The sequence below is a fragment of the Brienomyrus brachyistius genome, chromosome 14, assembly GCF_023856365.1.
Source record: "Brienomyrus brachyistius isolate T26 chromosome 14, BBRACH_0.4, whole genome shotgun sequence".
In the NCBI taxonomy this organism is placed as follows: domain Eukaryota; kingdom Metazoa; phylum Chordata; class Actinopteri; order Osteoglossiformes; family Mormyridae; genus Brienomyrus; species Brienomyrus brachyistius.
In genome coordinates, this window is record NC_064546.1 from 8,590,221 (window position 1) to 8,609,889 (window position 19,669).

Genomic DNA, 19,669 nt, shown 5'->3' on the forward strand with positions numbered 1-19,669 from the left:
AAGCCTACTTTTTTATGTGAATGCACATACAGCTACCAGATTTGCATTTATGATCTGTAATATAGTAAAATGATCTGAATGTCCAAAAAGGAGTGCAGCACCAGTCAAAGTCTGACTGTTTTTCATTATGTTCATTGTATTCATCATAAATCTAAATATGTTCATTGTATATATCATAAATATATCATAATAAATCTCATAAATCATCATAAACATCATGTCTTTCCAGCTCTTCAGCAGCAATTCCCAGAAATGTAGGCTGCTTGCGGGTTACATTGCTTTTCATCTTATGTAGGACAAAACTGGACAGAAGTTATATGGAATGGAAGTCTGGAAACTGCGCGGGTCAGGTTACCTTCCATCTTCACTGGATAATTCTTAATTTTGTAGTGCGTTCTGGATCATTATCTTGTTAAATGCAGGACTCAACAGCAAGCATAACCAAATTAATTAGCTAATTAGCATGGGTTTGAAGTATGGTGTGATAGCCACGCTGGTTGAGATTGTTAAGCTACCTCCATGCTTTAAATCTAACAAGAAACATTTATTTCAAATTTATTGTAACTCGTCAGTTCCAAGCCAACTTCCACCACTTTCACTGCTATATAATACGTTGTACAAGTTAATAAGTATAGTTTGAAGTAGCTGTTTTCCCACTCTTGGCTGGTAATGAATATTTATTTATTTACATGCAAAAGAAAGCATTCTATTAATAAACATAATTTGGGCATGTTCACTGCTACACTGCCTCTGCCTTCATGCTCTGGAGCTGAAATATATTGTAAAACAGAATTTCCATTTTTGAAAAATAAAGTGTATGTATAAAAAAAAAAAAAATCCCCACTCGCCCTCCTGTGGGCGGTCTTTTGTCCTTCAAGCTCGGGTCCTCTACCAGAGGCCTGGGAGCTTGAGGGTCCTGCGCAGTATCTTAGCTGTTCCTAGGATTGCGCTCTTCTGGACAGAGATCTCAGATGTCATTCCTGGAATCTGTTGGAGCCACTCTCCCAGTTTGGGCGTTACTGCCCCGAGTGTTCCAATTACCACTGGGACCACTGTTACCTTCACCTTCCACATCTTTTCTAGCTCTTCTCTCAGCCCTTGGTATTTCTCGAGCTTCTCATGTTCCTTCTTCCTGATGTTACCATCGCTTGGGATTGCTACGTCTATCACTACGGCCTTCTTCCTCTGCTTGTCCACCACTACTATGTCCGGTTGGTTAGCCATTACCAGTTTGTCAGTCTGTATCTGGAAGTCCCACAGGATCTTAACCTTATCATTCTCAGCCACCTTTGGAGGTGTCTCCCATCTTGACCCTGGGACTTCCAGCCCATACTCCCCGCAGATGTTCCTGTACACTATGCCAGCCACTTGGTTATGGCGTTCCATGTACGCCTTGCCTGCTAGCATCTTGCACCCTGCTGTTATGTGCTGGATCGTCTCAGGGGCATCTTTGCACAGCCTGCACCTGGGGTCCTGCCTGGTGTGGTAGACCCCAGCCTCTATTGATCTTGTACTTAGAGCTTGTTCCTGTGCTGCCATGATTAATGCCTCTGTGCTGTCTTTCAGTCCAGCTTTGTCCAGCCACTGGTAGGATTTTTCAATGTCAGCCACTTCCTCTATCTGCCGGTGGTACATGCCGTGCAGGGGTTTATCTTTCCATGATGGTTCCTGTTCTTGCTCCTCTTCCTTCTTGGGTTTCTGTTGCCTGAGGTATTCACTGAGCACGTCATCAGTCGGGGCCATCTTCCTGATGTAATCATGGATCTTCGATGTTTCATCCTGGATAGTGGCTTTGACGCTCACTAGTCCTCTGCCTCCTTCTTTCCGCTTAGTGTATAGTCTCAGTGTGCTGGATTTGGGGTGAAACCCACCATGCATTGTGAGGAGCTTCCTTGTCTTGATGTCAGTGGCTTCCATCTCCTCCTTTGGCCAGCTTATAACGCCAGCGGGGTATCTGATGACTGGTAGGGCGTAGGTATTGATTGCCCGGATCTTGTTCCTCCCATTCAGCTGACTTCTCAGGACTTGCCTTACTCGTTGCAGGTATTTGGTTGTTGCTGCTTTCCTTGTGGCCTCTTCATGGTTCCTGTTTGCCTGCGGGATTCCAAGGTACTTGTAGCTATCCTCAATGTCTGCTATGTTGCCCTCTGGCAGTACGATCCCCTCGGTTCTGACTACTTTCCCCCTCTTTGTTACCATTCGACTACACTTATCCAGCCCTAATGACATTCCGATGTCATTGCTGTAGATCCTGGTGGTGTGGATCAGTGAATCGATGTCTCGTTCACTCTTGGCATACAGCTTGATGTCATCCATGTAGAGGAGGTATATATATATATAATCCCAATTTATATATATATATATATATATATATATATATAATATTTTGTTATCATGCTGTGATATCCTGTTTATGCAAACATCCATCCATCAATCCGTCCTCACTAGTTCACCTAATTCCATGTCTTTGGACTGTGACAGAAAACCTATGTACTCTGTGGAAATTCACATAAGCACAAAGACAACATGCAAATATCACAAACTGAGAGCCCAGACCACAAACAAACCCATAGGGTTACCATGTTTTTCACAAAGCCACCATGCTATGATATTATCCAGAAAGCCACCTTACTGTGAAGTTATCCACAAAGCCACCATGCTACGATGTAATCCACACAGCCACTGTGCTATGATATAATCCACAAAGCCAATGTACTATGATGTTATCCATAAAGCCACTGTGCTATGATGTTTAAACAAAAATGTCTAATCCACAGATACAAATTTCAGTGGGAGCAGAGACCTGTTCAAAATCAGATTCAACTTTTTTACATTATCTCATCTCTTCTTCATGCTGGAAACCAGAGTATAGGGAGAAAAACCCCACTCACCAAGCTGACTAAGGTCAAGCAACGTCCAATACATGCCAGTGGGGCAGCTTGTAGACAGGGTCCGGATGTGAATTCTGCCATAAATGTCTATGCCCCACAAAGCATCATGACATGCAGAGAGTTGCAACATCTCCATCTCAGTGGGCAGTTGTACAGTAGAGGGGCGCAGCTGAATATCCCGGTCCCACATACACAATAGGTCCTTCCTATTCTGCCCCAGCCACAGAAAATTCCCTGCAGGAATATGAAAGCTGTAAGACAGTGTCACCAGCTACTCATGACAAGTACATTCAGAATTTGCCTACCTTCTTTTGTTGAAGAAGCTGAGGCCAAAACAAAAGCCCACTTGGTAGTTGAAGCTGTTCCTCTTGGGAGAACACTTTTCCAGAAAGTCCCTGAGAAATGAAACAGAAATGGTACACCTCATTATTTGTCACAACAGAAATTATAAAGGAAATTAACACCCTTCTATTCATAGCATGAATAACTTTGAGGATACTTATGTCATACTTTAGACTGAATAAAAATTTGGTAGTCCTTTTTACAACTTGTTTTTTTTTTTTTCAAAATACAAGCAACATTAAATTAACACAAGTAATATTGTCATAAACAGCTTTTCAGACAGACATTCATTGAAATTTTGATGACTATGAGTTTTACTGGATATGAATGCAAACATAAATTAAACACAGGTATTGACATAACTGGTACACAAGTACATATTCTCCTTTAAAGGTGATACGTGCGGCAATCGATTGTCATTACAGCGTGAATGCGTGCTTATTTTATGTGCATTTGCGCCGATATGACAAGAAATGATCATGCATTTTAACCTCTATACCACAAATACAGTACAAATTAAGATATAAAGGTTAAAATGCACAATAATTTCTTGTCATATCGGCGCAAATACACATAAAATACGTATGCATTCACGCCGTTATGACAATCGATTGCCACACGTATCGCTTTTAAAGGTGAATGCGTATTTGCGTACCAGTTATGTCAATTCCTGATTATACACCTTGAAACACATGCACTATAATTTATAATACAAATAAGTTTAATTGAAAGATAAAACAGAAGCACTGAAAATATTATTCTTCCTGATATTAAATTGCATTTATGAAATGATAAATTAATTCATGTCCTTACCAATGAGGTTTCCCCTGGCCACATGAAGGTCATTCCTGCTAGAGGCGATCCATATTCCACTGCTGCTGGCACTGACCAAATTAAGCTGGCACTGGGGTTGCTGTGACCAGAATGCCACCCTCAGGCGATCTGCAACTTTCTCCACAGGTGCCTTAGTGGCTGTGGCTACACTCTGAGTCGCTTGGATCAATGTCTGCAATAGGCTGCTCTGGTCAAATACAACATAATCTGTGATGCTAACCTAAAAGAAATAAAGCCAAATGATATAGTTAAAATATAAACCCTAAGTAAATGGTTGAATTGTTACAGTGTTTCAATGGTAAGAAATAAGTAAAATCCATGGCCTGGAAGAAAAAGCCACTGTGATATGAAACTGAAATGCAAACAAGACTTAATTAAATATCCATTATGCACTCTGGTCACAAATCTCAAGACTGAAGTTTCTGTCCTGTGCTACCCTTCAGTGATTAACATGGCAGCTGCAGCTTTCATTTTCACCGTCAGCTGCGCTCAGTTGCATAGTTACAGTTTTGGGTTGATTTGGGGTCAATCATGAGGAAGATATTCAAGTGTGGATTTTCATCCATGTAATGTTTTTATGAAGTGGTAATAAGATCCTTTGATAGTAAATAGAATAATAATAACAACAGAAAGAGTTATCTTGTACACAATGATAAGACTCATATTTCATTTTCATTTCATTTTTCTCTTTGCTGTTAGCAGCACCATTGCTTCAATTTTGCAATTTGTCTCAAAATTTGCATGACTGCACAGGATGAGAAAATCTGTCAAATACTTTTTCAGTTATCATGCTAATGAAATCAATTGCCTGAAGCTATATACTGTAATTCCTACACCGTTCACCTGATTTGTATGTAAATACCCTCAAATTAAAGCTGAAAGTCTGCAGTTAAAGCACATCTTGTTCATTTCATTTCAAATCCATTGTGGTGGTGTATAGAGCCAAAAAGATTAGAATTGTGTCGATGTCCCAATATTTATGGACCTGACTGTATATCACTATGTGGTGCTGCATCAATTTTGGGGCTATCTGACCACTTCCAGCTTATCATCCCTACAATGTTTCCTTTCTTTGCTGCCACACAGTGCCACTGCTACATCTGTGAGGCATTTTGACTGAAAATGGAATCAGGTGTAGATCTATACCCATATAATGTTTCTAAAGCAGTAGTATGATGCACTTTTTGACTTATCACATTCACAAGGTCAAATGTCATCTGCTTTCACGCCTTCCACTCAATTGAAGCAGTGATGCTTCAATTTTGTCTCTGCAAAGCCAGTAAATGATCTGTCAAGACTTTTTTGAGTTATCCAGGTTACACCTAACAGGGTCAAGTAACAAAACGAACAATCCATCTCAGAAGTTAAGCAGTTCCAGTTCATCACCCATACAATGCCTTTGCAAAGTTTGCAAAAGATCCATCCAATGGTTTCTGAATTATCATCTTAACAAGCAAAGCATTAGCGATGGTGGACCAGTCCCAAACTCCTATGTGTTCCCAAGAGTCATTTAAGAAACTTATGACACAGCGGTGAAAAAATGTTTGGACATCTCTGAAACCTTACCTGCCACCAGTGTTCATCAGATCCTCTGGGCTTTTTTGTAGAAATCCCAGTCCTAAACCACAAGTCTCCATTGGTATCCAAGGCCCAAAGGGTCTGCTGATGTCCCAAGGAAATGCAAACTGGTTCTAGACCCTGTCTCTCACTATGGGTACATGCAAAGAAAGAAGAGAGAATGATGATAAATAATCTGTGGAAGAGTAAACGGTTCACATTGTTATGTGGAAGGTGGAAAAACAAAAAAAATGAATCCTGTCAATGATTAAAGACTTTGTCATTAAAAAGGGGGTTCAAGGAATTGGAAAGGAAACTTCAACAATTCAAAAAATTGAGAACCAGGGCAACATGGGGTTTTGGTGGCTCCTGTCACGATACAATTTTATATACTCCAACAATACATTCTGAAAGAATTGTCAATTTTCTTGGAATATTACATTAGGTCAAATTCCTAGTCTGTTCTTTTCACATTATAAACATCAGTAGTAAAATATTTCACACCCCGTGACTATATGGTAGTATCACAACCATGTACAAACTAGATTTGGTGCCGTCTAAAAAGACAACATTGTATTCCCCTGACAGCCCTGTCATTTGGTCCAGACATATAATCCATACTCGTCCTGTAAGGACATAAAACTTATAGGCCCCGCAGGCCTCAACTCTGATAAGCCTGCATTTAAGAGCTCCAAGAAAAGGATCCGTGACCCTGACTTTACTGGACTCCACTCATCAGACCACCCCTTTTAAGGAAGGCAAAAGCCTGCTGGCTCCTGAGAGACTGGATAAGAATAACTGGAGCAACACAGAAAAAGCAAGACCTTTCACTCCCGGAGTGAGCAGAGTCAATTCACAGCAACAACAGGTGTCAGCCTCCAGACACAGACACTTTTTCCACTATAAAGAGGATAACTCACCACACATAGATGTTAGGGACAAATACACACGTTTGGTCTCATTTGAATAGGCATGAGATGGCGAGTATCATACTCTCAGATATAAGGTAGTATAACTTTCCCTAAGAGAAATATAGAAAATTTGGCTAAACCCACCAAAATGAGAGCCTCCCACATGGTAGAACAAGGGAATTATAACCACCCCCTAAAGTGATCTGATTGGCTGGGGACCTGAGAACCAAGATCAGCAATTCCCTAAAATTAACCATTGACCGAAATTGGTCAGTCTTCAGAGACATGCCATCACCTGGTTTGGAACACTTAAGGAAGGGCCTCTGAAGATGTCGGGGAGTCACTCTGTAATCAGAGCTCCCACAGAGAACTGCGTCCATCTGTAGTCAGATACTTTCCGCAGAACTTTGTGCACTCTCAGCTGAGGAATGTGATTGTTTAGTATTGTATTTGTCCTGATGAAAATGTATTTAAGAGTATGTGGCCACATGTAAATAATTGTATATTGTAGTATGTTTAATAAATGTTGTTTTGATTACTTTATGACTGTCTGATTTGCTAACTTCGTTATAAAATTTACAGATTGAATTTCTATCATGATTAGAACCAAAATGGTGAATACTATCTTGCAGCCTCTGGGTTAAATCCCCTTTATACAGTTCCCAAACTCGACTGCCCAGGTTAAGTTACGGTGAATACCAGAACTACACCTCTGGAGTTCGCACAAGCTTAATTACAGGCCAACTTAACCTCTGAGGTCAACAAAAGCTGATGAAAGGTACCGGTCTACACCCTGAGGAACGTACAAACTATGTTCCTAGGCACCGGGCATAGTCCCTGAGATATTGACAAGGTAGATACCGGGTAGCATCGGCAGGGTGCCTCATACGAGCCCAAAGTGAGCCTCGTACAAACTACCGCTACGAAATGTGCGCCTTCACTGTCGCTGAGGTTGACACAAGTTATGATATGGGTTGCCCCTGGCTGAGCCCCTGAGGTGGATGTACAGTACATGTGGTTTGGGTAAAAATCGGCTTAACCTCTGAGGCACCCACAGGCTCAATGTTGGCGGATATTGAGCCTTTGGGTAATTATATAGGTTGAAGGACCCAAATAATCAGAGGCTGACATTGTCTTAAATGGTGGCGATATCCGTACCTCTAAGGCAAACCCTGTGGAGCAGGCCCACGGATCGCCCTATCAGCCGAGGCGAATCTGGCGGACTCCTCTGTCAGGAGTAAATTAGAGTTGGTAATATAAAGGAAAGTACCAAAGTAATCCGAACAACATAAACGTCATGACTACAATATGCTGAAATAAGGTCTTTAATAAAATGGAGTCAGATCTGTGTCTAAAAGAATACTTTATATATTAAAAAGGGTAAGTAATTTCCAGGAGTGCTCGGAAGGACCAACACGCATTCAGAGTCTTCGACTACGCCATTGGATTCCGCCATTGAGCGGTTCCCTACAGTCCCACACTCACTAACTTCTAGAAGTAATGGATGTATTACCTGGAAATGAAAAAGTATTTACAGATCAAAGTATTTTAACTCTTTGCTCTTTCACTTAGAGTATACCAATTCCTTGTCCACAAAACAACAACGTATATTGGTGAAGAACTGACTTTACCTTGCTTGTTAGCTGAACTCACATTCGGAATAATTAATAGTGGTTAACTGCTGTCCTTTTCAAACATACTCAAACACACACACAGATTAGCTCTAACATTAAAACCACCTGCATAATTTGGTGTAGGTCCTCCTGTAGCTCATCCATCAAGGCTAAACAAGACCTCTGAAGGTGTCCTGTGGCATGTGGCACCAAGAAATTAGCAACAGATCTTTTAAGCTTATCATTAATCTCTATTTTGTAAAATGAAGTCACGCTAAGCTTTTTCATGTTAAGCGTTGTACAATGTCCCAAACAACATACTGATTTGGATGAGGTGAGAGTTTTTGTGCATCAGGAACTACAACAAAATGGACCTATGCAAGGATATGGCTGCTTATATCTATAGGCAATTCAAATGGGTGTGGTACAGCAGGACAGTGAAGCAATGTGTTTCTTTGATGGAAAAAAACAATTTTTTTTCTTGCAAATTCATAACTTGATAATCTCAGAGAATATCCAAGTTTTTTCTTGTTAAGTTCCAACTCTAATCTCGGAAATTCTCATTTTTTTTCTTGAAATATTACCACTTTCCCCAGCTCACTATTTTTTAACCTTCACTGGCTTTAATATGCCTTCATAATTTAGCATTGTTGAAAAACAAACATTATTAGTGTACTGGAGGCATGCTACATTTTGCCACCGCAAGAACACGAGTGAAGTGGAAGTTCGGAACCTACATGAAGACATGGAAAAAAAAACGGTGCAGCTTCACTCAAGAAAGTGGAGAGAGTGGCCTTGACTTGGGACTCTGAGAGCAAGAGATTCAGTCGTCACAAAAATGTACCATTACATCACGTCAAGTTGGGTGTCCTCATTGCAAGTTTTGCATACTAGAGCAATGTATTCCAGTCATACAGGGAATAACCCAGCATTGCTGGCAGAGGTACTAAATGAATGGGACCTTAAAGAGAATGAAGAGATGTTATGAAGAGATAATGGCGCTAATATGGTTCATTGCTGTCACATGGAGCTTCTGCATGTTGTCTGTTTTGCCTACACACTGAACCTGACCGCCAAGGCAACTCAAAAAATTCCAGTAGGCTGGAAGTATGAATAATGAAAAGGTAGTGAAGCTTCAGAAAATATTTCATATAAAATACTGAGGGCGCTTTTCCACCACACCAAGTATGGTACATTTGCTACGGTACTTTCGCTTTTTCATTGAGTTCCGGTCAAGTACCATTACAAAAGTTGCAGTAAAAGTGCCAAATCACCTGGCATACTTCTTTGGTACTTTGGGGTGGGACTCGAAACGCTTTTTTGTTGATTGGTTAAGCAAATACCCTGCCACTGAAACACAATACAAACACAGCCTTGAAAACAACACCAAAAGCAGAAAATTATGAAAAAGAAGTAAAATTATATAATTATATATATATATATATATATATATATATATATATATATATATATATATATATATATATATATATATGTTAGTTGGTTGTAACATATACAAGAATATACAACATATATAAGAAAAAGATTTGAATGGCAACACAAGAAATTTTTAAGTATTTTGTTGAATATACTATACTCATATAGCATGTTTTCCTAGTGATGTGATTTGGTTGTAATAAATATTGTGGTATTTGTAAAATGAAATAGGAGTTCATAAATGTCTCACAAACCCATCTTTGAGTGATTTAAACGACAAGAATGAAAATGATCAAGAACATATGCAGTGCTCTTGCAAAAGCAGCAAAAGTAAACTTTAAACTGATTTTTAAACATATACAAATCTATAAAATGAATAATAATTAAAATTCCAAAGCTTGCCAAGTCTTTTTTCCTATGACTAGGCCATAATTCTGACAGGGATAGGCCTGCCAGAATTATTGCAGAATTGGCTGATCGTGATTATTTGAGCTGACAGCAATTAATTGTTGTATAATTGCTACAATCGTTTCCATTCTTCAGTATAAAAATAGCTGAATAACACAAAACTGAATATCACATTTCTATCACTATTCTATCTCCACATCGTTTCCTACCGTGTAATGTTTGACTGGCGCTCGCTTAATGACATCATCTGGTTGCGCTTCTGAACCAATCTGTACCACCTGCCCTATCTGCTTGCATGTTTGTGCATGCTCGATGCCTGATTTGTACCACTTAGTTTCACAACAAATTCATGACCCATCCTTGATCTATTAGTTAAGTTCAAGTTCAAGCTCCCCAAATGAGCTTGAAGGGCTGAATTTCTTATGTTCGTATCTCATAAAAATTTCTTTTCACTACATCAGATTAATTTTATGGGCTTTTGAGCAATATTCAGCAACACAAAATGGGAAATTCATCAGATATTCAGATTTTGGATAAAATATCTGCATAGCACCTTGTGTCTTAGTGCATGTTTATGGGTGTCAGGGTATAGGCTGAACTTCATCCAAATATGGTCCAAGACATTGTGTGTCTAAAATCAGAACCTCAGATCAGCTTAAATCAGACGGCTTATCTGTTAACCCATCGAAGTCAAAGAAAAAAACCTGTATTATTGGTCACGACTTTTTGTTTATTGCATCTAACTCGTAAACTGGAAAAACTAAAAAGCTAGCAGACAACTAGGGTAGCTCATTTCTTGATGCAGCTGCCATAGCCAAAGGACATGAACTGTGAAGTTCAACCAACAGCAGAGGAATATTATAGACTAATGATACATTGCTGGGTTCAAATCAGTCTGAAACTTTGAGAAAGAGGGCAGCATGAAGTTGAGTTTAATTTTACAGTGTAAGGGTGCAAGAGGCTTGTATGTGATATCTCAGGCTTATTATATTTCTTCAGAGGAGCCGGTAAAAGCAAGATCTGAAACAAGGAGCAGCTGTATTATGGAGATAATGGATTTACAAGTCTTTTAAGAATACAACAAGCTGCATTGTTTTTTTGTGATCATTATCTTTAGTGTAATTCCTCCCCATTTTTATGCACAAAACAAGGGGAAAAAAATAGTTTGTGTGGTGCTGGTCCCTAAGTTTCTAGGCTTTTCCACTGACATTTGAATTCTATACATGTATCTCTAGTGCCCAACACAGTAGATCTGAGTTATTTACTGATCAGTGTGCCAGACTCCTGCAATTCCCCAACTCCACGTTGTACAAATGATTTGGCAGAGCTTCATACTGGCAGGATGTAGGACTTCTCACTGTCTCACTCAAAGTGTTACTACTATTAACGTTGATTAACACATAGAAGCAGTGAAGTCAGTACTCATATATTTCACCATTAAACTGTCATTTATAACATTCATATGTTTTATAGGTCTAAATATTCATATTCTACGCATTCCTCATTTGACCACCATTTTCCATGACATAACAGTAAGAACAGGTACAGTAATAGTATATACAAATGTCTGGAGGGGTCATGGAGATTTTGTTTTTTTTTTCTTATCCAAGAAGTCTTACAGTAGAGAGAAGGGCTACAATTTACATGTGCTCCTTGGGATTTGAACCCATAAGTTTTGCATTGTTAGTTACAGAAGCATAGTTGATCCTACTAATGTAAATTGTGATTTGGTTTGATGTGCCAAAAGAAACTAAATTGAGCTTACTATTAATCTCGCTGCATATTGGTTCAAAACTGAGCACATCATTTCATTTTTCAATACGGGGCAATTGTGCAATATACAGGAGGGGTAAAACCTCTAATCTTCACATTTCACAAAAGACTTAATTGCACGACTACAATGATTTCCTGATGTTCCTTTGGCACGATAAAAAAACTGAACAAAAACACACATACAGTAGGTTCCATTTCTTCCCTTTGCTGCCACACAGCACTCCTGCTTCATTTGTGGGGCGATTAGTCTGAAAATGAACATATAATGCCTCGGCACAGTTTGAAAAAACCCATGAATCTTTTTTTCAAATTGTACTACAACAAAACCTTGATCGGTACCCCAGATGCAAAACCCAGTTTAAACTAATTTAAATAAGCAGAGAAAATTGTTGTTATAGTATTGAGATCATGAGAATGATCTGTATAGTCCACTTTTTGTTAATTGGAAATTTAGGAATTCAGTTTGTATATGTTTATAATTGTAAGTTTTCATGTTAAATGTGATAAATCATGATTAGTCACAGAAAGCTATGTGATTTATTTGTAATTTTTAAAAATTGATTCACAGTCCTAGTGAATTTATAGGTACAGTAGATGTGCCCTGTGATGGACTGGCATACTCCATCCAGGGTGTCCCCAGCCTTGTGCCCTGCGATGGACTGGCACCCCACCCAGGGTGTACCCCAGGGTTGTGCCCTGTGATGAACTGGCATCCCATCTAGAGTGTACCCCAGCCTTGTGCCCTGTGATGGACTGGGATCCCAACCAGGGTGTACCCTAGGGTTGTGCCCTGTGATGAACTGGCATCCCATCCAGGGTGTACCCCAGGGTTGTGCCCTGTGATGAACTGGCATCCCATCCAGGGTGTACCCCAGGGTTGTGCCCTGTGATGAACTGGCATCCCACCCAGGGTGTACCCCAGGGTAGTGCCCTGTGATGAACTGGCATCCCATCTAGGGTGTACCCCAGGGTTGTGCCCTGTGATGGACTGGCATCCTATCCAGGGTGTCCCCTGCCTTGTGCCCTGTGATGGACTTGCACCCTAAACTAGGGACTGGAGGAGCAGGCAGGTTAGTTAAGAATATAGGTGGGGAGAGATGAAAAGTATTTAAATGCTAGGAGTATTAGAAACGTAATTCATGATTTAGAGGCTTTAATTTCATCAGACACTTACAACATTATAGGAATAACAGAAACATGGATAAGTGACAATGATAGAGAAGAATATAATATGGATGGTTACACGTTGTTCCGCAGAGACCGGGTAGGCAAGAAGGGAGGTGGTGTTGTAGTATACGTAAAAGAAAACTTGCAGGCAAGGGAGCTCTCTGATAAAAATAAAAGTACAAAAGCTGTAGGTGTCACGCCCCCTCAGGCGGAACCCGCCGCCAACGCTACGTCAGCCCCTCCCAAGTAGGCGGGGTTCTCCATGTGCTCCGTATTCTCCCCTAATGAGAATCATAGAAAAGCAAAGAGCATGCACATCTCCGTGCGAAGTATTGTGCCATGGTTATGTGCCTTACTGAGCGTTTACTTGTCTTCCGTCTTCCCAGTATTCCCTACCTGCTCCGTGTTCCTGTTGTACTTACCTTGCCTTGTCTTCTCCCTTTCCCCAGACTCGTTCCCGTACCTGACCCGCTTCACCTGCTGAGACCGGCTCCTCCTGTTCCCCTTCCCCTGTGTGTTCGTGTCCCTCGTGATCGTGTAGGACTGACCTTCCGGCTATTGACACCTGCTTTCGACCATTCTTTGCTCTTAACCCCTTGGATACCTCAACAACCACAGATCCAATAAACCTTCCTGCTGTGCGCATATCTGGATCCCCGCAGTTTTATTCTGCCGTCCGTCACAGTATGGATAAAACTAGATGCTAAAAACTCAAATGGCCTAATTGTTGGGGTTTGTTATAGAGCACCTAATGTAGCTGCAGAGGAGATCAGAATGTAATTTGACGATATCAGGATTATGAGTAATAAAAATGATGTGGTGATTATGGGCGATTTTAATTTACCTAGGATACAGTGGGACATAGTCTCTGGCTCTCCTGTAAATGAACTTGAGATGGTGGAATTGGTACAGGATTGTGTTTTACTCAGTTTGTTAATACCCCTACCTAGCCAATCTTGCTCTTGTTTTCTCTAATAACCAGGATAGAATTGGAAAATTAGAGGTTTTACAACCACTGGATGGTAGTGATCACAGCATTATTAAATTTGAGGTAAATTTTTGTGTCTGAAGAGCAAAGTCCAAAACAAAAGTATTTAATGTTAGGAAGGCTAACTTTAATTGTTTGAGACTTAAACTAGAAACTGTACACTGTAAAAGTCTACAGGTTGAGTTAAAAAATAACATTAGAACCGCCAAGAGGAATGTGGAAAGGAAGATTGCATTGGAGGCTAAGGATGACATTTAACTTGACTTTAAAAGCTGAAATCACTAATTTGACAATAAGGGTCTTATAATTGAAAAAAATGAAATTGATATAGTAAATGAGTTTAACGATTATTTCACACGGGTGTTCACAGTAGAGAACATGAGTAACTTACCACCATTTAGTACAAATACAGTGGCGTCTATGGCCAATATATGTATAACTGAGGCTGATGTCATACAAAACCTAGCTAAGCTCAAAATAAATAAATTGCAGGGCCCTGATGGCATCTTACCTATAGTTTTAAAAGAGATGAGGGATATTATTAGCCAACCTTTAACTTTACTATTCCAGAAATGCTTATCTGCTGTTGTGGTACCTTCTGATTGGAAGCATGCTAATGTAATTCCCATATTCAAAAAAGGGGATAGACGTAATCCAGCAAACTGTAGGCCAATCAGTTTAACTTGCATAACTGGAAAAGTAATGGAAGCTATAATCATGGTAGATTACCTGGATTAAAATAACATTCTGAGGGATAGCCAACAGAGTTAGATCCTGTTTAACTAATTTACTTGAGTTTTCCAAGGAAGCTACAAGAGAAAATTGATCACAAAAAGGCCTACGATGTGATCTACTTAGAGTTCCAGAAGGCCTTTGGATGTTTTCCCTCACAAACAGCTCTTGCTTAGGCTCAAAGCTGCAGGGATTTTAGGAACTGTAGCAGCTTGGATCAAAAACTGGTTAACAGACAGCGAGTAGTTATTAGAGCTGGGTGGCGTTTAAGTCAAGGGAGGTGATGCTACAATTATATACTTCCTTGGTAAGATCCCACCTAGAATATTGTGTGCAGGTTTGGTCACCATACCTTAAGAGGGACATTGCGGCCTTGGAAAGGGTGCAACGTAGAGCTACGAGAATGATTCCTGGTCTTAGAGGAATGTCTTATGAGGAGAGGTTAGCTGAGCTGAATCTGTTTAGCCTCAAGCAAAGGAGACTAAGGAGGGACATGATCCAGATAAGAGCTAGATAAGATTTTAACAACTCTTGATGGGCCAAATGGCCTCCACTCGTTTGTAAATTTCTTATGTTCTTAAGCCCAAGGTGTCCCCGTGCCTTGCCCTGTGATGAATTGGCATCCCATCCAGGGTGTTCCCCACCTTCCTGTAACAAGTTTCAGACTCACTGTAACTTTGTACAGGATATGTGTCATTATAGCGTAATTGTAAAAGCATACCTGACATCATCATGTTTCCAGCGTTCCCCCTCAGGACAGAAGCTGCTAAGTCCCTCCCTGTAGAAGACGCCTCTCTGTTCACTGAGGACCCACACAGCACTGTCTCTTGCTGTTATTTGGACCAGGGGACATGGGGAGTCAACTTTTACTGACCGGGCACAGGGACGGTCACCACTCAACCCTATAAACAATAAAAAAGTATGACATTTTATTTTCTTTATTTCACCTCTTTTCAGTAACAACATATCCTAGTTTTTGAATGGTGAACATTTATCTTCTGAACTTATCTTTATGGTAAAGGACAACAAAAAAAGGATTTTAATATTTTGCAAGATTTTGGTATTTGCAGTTAGGGCTTTGCCATATGACCAAAATCTCCTAACCCAATATCCCAAGTTATCTCATATCCCGATACGATACATACATCATGATAGCACTTCATATTTCTGGATTTTTTTCTACAGATCAGCTGCTGCACGAATTGGACAAAAATTTGCAAATAAAAAGGAGAAGTTCATAAATGCTGTGTGATGCACAAATAGATAAATGATCCACAAAAGTGCAAAACCCATTTCATGTGTATAAATCATATTTTTGTGGATATGATTTTGTACAATACAAATAACATTTTTGTGGATAGCAATATATTTGTGATTTCTTTTCTACAGATCAGCCTTGGTATGAGTTGGACAAAAATCCACAAACAGGAGGGAAGTCACATATGTAACATGATCCACAAACAGGCAAAACGTGATCCATACATATGCAAAACTCTTATCACCTGTACAAATCGCTCCAAATTTTTTGGATAGGATTGTAGGCATCATAAATAAAAAATACATATCTGTGGATAATAATGTATTTGTGTTTTTTACAGATCAGTTGTGATATATGAAGCCCCTAAGGGAGGTCAGGGTGGGACTTATTTATTTTTTTAATAGTTTTGTGTTTCCTCTCTAGTTTTGAATTCCCTTGCAATACTTTTCAGGCTCAGATCTAGACTGCTCAGGTCGGGGGGGCAACAATTAGAAATATTGGGTGAGAAGCATGTTACACAATGGACTATATACTACACTGCCGTAGCGGTTTGTGACTATGTTCTCATGGTCATCTATCTAATCAAGATAGGCAAATTATTATTATTATTATTATTATTATTATTAATAATAATAATAATAAATTATTTCTGTAAGGTGCTTTGGACAGAAATGTCTGGTAACCAAACATAAACTTACGACAAACATAAGCTTATTTACTGGCATATTAAAGGCAGATTTGGAACTCAAACTCAAGGACTGGTATATAAGATCATGCGAGCAGAACACGTAATAATAACATGAACACGAATATAATGGAAGGATGCTCCTTAAAGATAAAAGGCATTAAAAGGTAATTACCAAACACAGCGCAGCACAACTGCACTGAGGTCATGTTAAATACAGTATTGCACCTGTATCCGTGGGGGATACGTTCCAAGACCTACTGTGGAGATCCAAAACCGTGGATAGTAGCGAACACTCTAAGTTACTTGTTTTCTGTGTACTTACATACCTATAATAAAATTTTATTTACAAATTATAATGACACTATGGTTACCAAAGCACAAGATATGGGGATTCCACTGTATTGTTCTGGTGAGCTTCCTAGCCAACAGTAATGTTGGTAGAATAAGGTAGCATTTCTCCTCCACTGTCACAGGCTATGTGTGAATATCTGATCGAATGAATGAAATAAACTGATTGGCAAATTTAGTTGGCGCAAGGCTGAAGTTAATAATAATGTTCCGCAGCAATGGACTGTAAGAGGAAAAAGAAATTAATTATTATTAATGGTGGCTTCTAATTTTGAGTGAATCACTAGCCACCGAAAGTCAGAGACAGACGCACTGCCAACTATCATGCCAACAGATGAAGGTTGCAAATTCTCACGCATCTGGTGTAACATTCATGCTTTCAGGCTCAAGCAAGCAATCTTACAGCAAATATATATTATTCCATTATAAACCTAAAATTAGCTACATCAGAAGCATTGAAGTAGTTTGCAAGCTCAATAGACTATTTACAAGGTAATAAAACTGTTACATACATGGAAATGCACATGCATGTGTGTGCAAACCTGTCTCGAATTGAAAATCTCACTAAAGACTGAAATTGGCAAATCTGGGAGCGGATAGTGCCTCCTCCTACGTGACGTCATTATATAACCATGGTTTTAAAATGTAAATTTGAATGTGATCAGTATGCAAAATACCGGTAAATTTTTTTTAGATTTTTTTGAGACTTAAGCAGAGCTTGGGTGGGAGATTTTTGCTGGACCAGGCAACACGCACTGCGGCCGTGATACTTAAAAAAGAGTGTACTGTGTCCGTTTAACCTTGCAATACTTTTCAGTTACTAATAATAACTGCACTGTATCTATTTAAAGTACAAAACATATAATTAATGGATTGGTAAGTATAAAGCTAAACAATACAGACATGTCCAGTTAAGTGAGCTTTAAGCATTAAACTATGGGGGACAGTGCACAGCAAAAACTAGCCTTGCGGCACAGGAAGCACAGTAGTCTCTATGCTGAACAGCTGGTTTCACATGAAGTCACATGGTTAGGGAGCAAAACAGCTTTTTATGCATGTATACATCACATTTAATTCTAAAAGAATATACCAGGGGAATATTTTAAAAACTAGTCCTGTGGCACAGGAAGCATGGGAGTCTCCATGCGTCACCGTTGGTTTCACATGAGGTTACATGGTTTAGGGAGCATAATAGCTTTATATGTGTCACGCCCACACAGGCGGGACCTACACGGTGTGGGAGGTTAGGGCTAATAACTGGAGGGATAAAGGCAACCCGATCACAGCTGGCCAACGCGAAGTATTGCGCCGATGTACTCGAGCCTTACCAAGCATTCTCTAGTCTATCGTATTACCCTTGCTCCTGACCTAATCTGTTTGCCCAGTGTATGTTCCTTACCTGTTTTTCCTTCCCTCTCCAGACCCGTTCCCGTACCTGACCTGCCCTTCCTGCCGAGCCCGGCACGTCTCGTCCCCACCTCCCCGTGTGGTCGTGTCCCATGCCTACGTGTAAAACTGACCTTCCGGCTTTCGACCATTCCGCCTGTCCCTCGACCTTGCTTTCTGCCTGTCCCTTTCGGTGCTGTAGTTGGGCGAGTACCAATAAACCTTTTGTGGGGTTGCAATCCAGGATCCGAGCTTATACATTTCTCGTGACAGAATACTTCGCCGTATCCCAATGGATCCTGCAACCCACACGGCTCTGGAAGACCGCCTGTCCGCTGTAGAACAGCTCCTGGCGACTCAGGCAGCTCGCACCCCGCTGCCAGCCTCCCCACCTCATCGGGGAGCTGCCGCTCCAGTCGCCGTACCCGAGAGATATGACGGCAACCCCGATCAGTGTCGGGGATTCCTGATGCAATGTGGCATCTATGTGGAGGAGCATCCCGAGATGTTCCTCACACAGGCAGCGGAAGTGAGATTCGTCATCTCTCTCCTCACCGGACGTGCACGTGACTGGGCAACCGCTATGTGGGCCAACCAGAGTCCCATCCTAGATTCCACCCGAGACTTTCACCATGCACTGGTGGAAGTCTTCGACCACCCAGTGGTGGAACGCCGTCCTGGCGATCGGCTCCTGGATTGCCGCCAGGGGAACTGCTCCGCTGCCGATTTTTCGCTAGAGTTCCGCACGATCGCCGCAGGACTCCCGTGGACAGACGACACCCTTCTGACCATCTTTCGCCGCGGCCTAAACCAAGATCTCCAGGACGAACTCGCGTCTCGGGGAGAGGCGATGTCATTTGACGAGTTCGTTCGGCTGGCTGTACGTCTAGATAACACCGCGCGCGATCGCTGACACTGCCGCAACCAGTCCGAAGCTCGCCGAAACACCCCGAGTCCCACTCCCGAAGCTGCTGAGCCAATGCAGCTGGGAAGATCGCCTCTTTCCGCTGCAGAACGACGCAGAAGATCTCAAGGAGGGCTGTGTCTCTACTGTGGCGAGGCCGGACATCTACTCCGAACCTGCCCTCTGCGTCCACGCCAGGAGGAGGAAACCCCTCGAGTAGGTGATCCGCCGATCGTGCCGCCCACACGCCGACAACTCACAATCCCGGTGATTATATCTGCCAAGGGAAGGAGGGTCCTTATCCGTGCGCTGATCGACTGTGGGGCGGCGGTGAATTTTATTAACCTCACACTCGCAAACCAGTTGGGACTGCCTCGGAGGAAACTCGCCAGGCCCCTTTCGGTACTGGGGGTAACGGGTGAGAGGATGAGA

The 19,669-nt window shown here is 41.0% G+C and overlaps 1 protein-coding gene across 1 annotated transcript in view; it reads right to left on the reverse strand.

Moving 5' to 3' along the window:
* Positions 1-19,669, reverse strand: part of tecpr2 (tectonin beta-propeller repeat containing 2) — a 75,196-nt gene that overhangs the window by 16,172 nt on the left and 39,355 nt on the right. The window contains exons 12-16 of the mRNA XM_048974921.1: positions 15,375-15,555; positions 5,634-5,775; positions 4,047-4,287; positions 3,197-3,286; positions 2,892-3,125 (exon numbers count right to left, since the gene is read on the reverse strand). Coding sequence (XP_048830878.1) covers positions 2,892-3,125; positions 3,197-3,286; positions 4,047-4,287; positions 5,634-5,775; positions 15,375-15,555 — 888 coding nt within the window. The remainder of the gene's footprint in view (positions 1-2,891; positions 3,126-3,196; positions 3,287-4,046; positions 4,288-5,633; positions 5,776-15,374; positions 15,556-19,669) is intronic.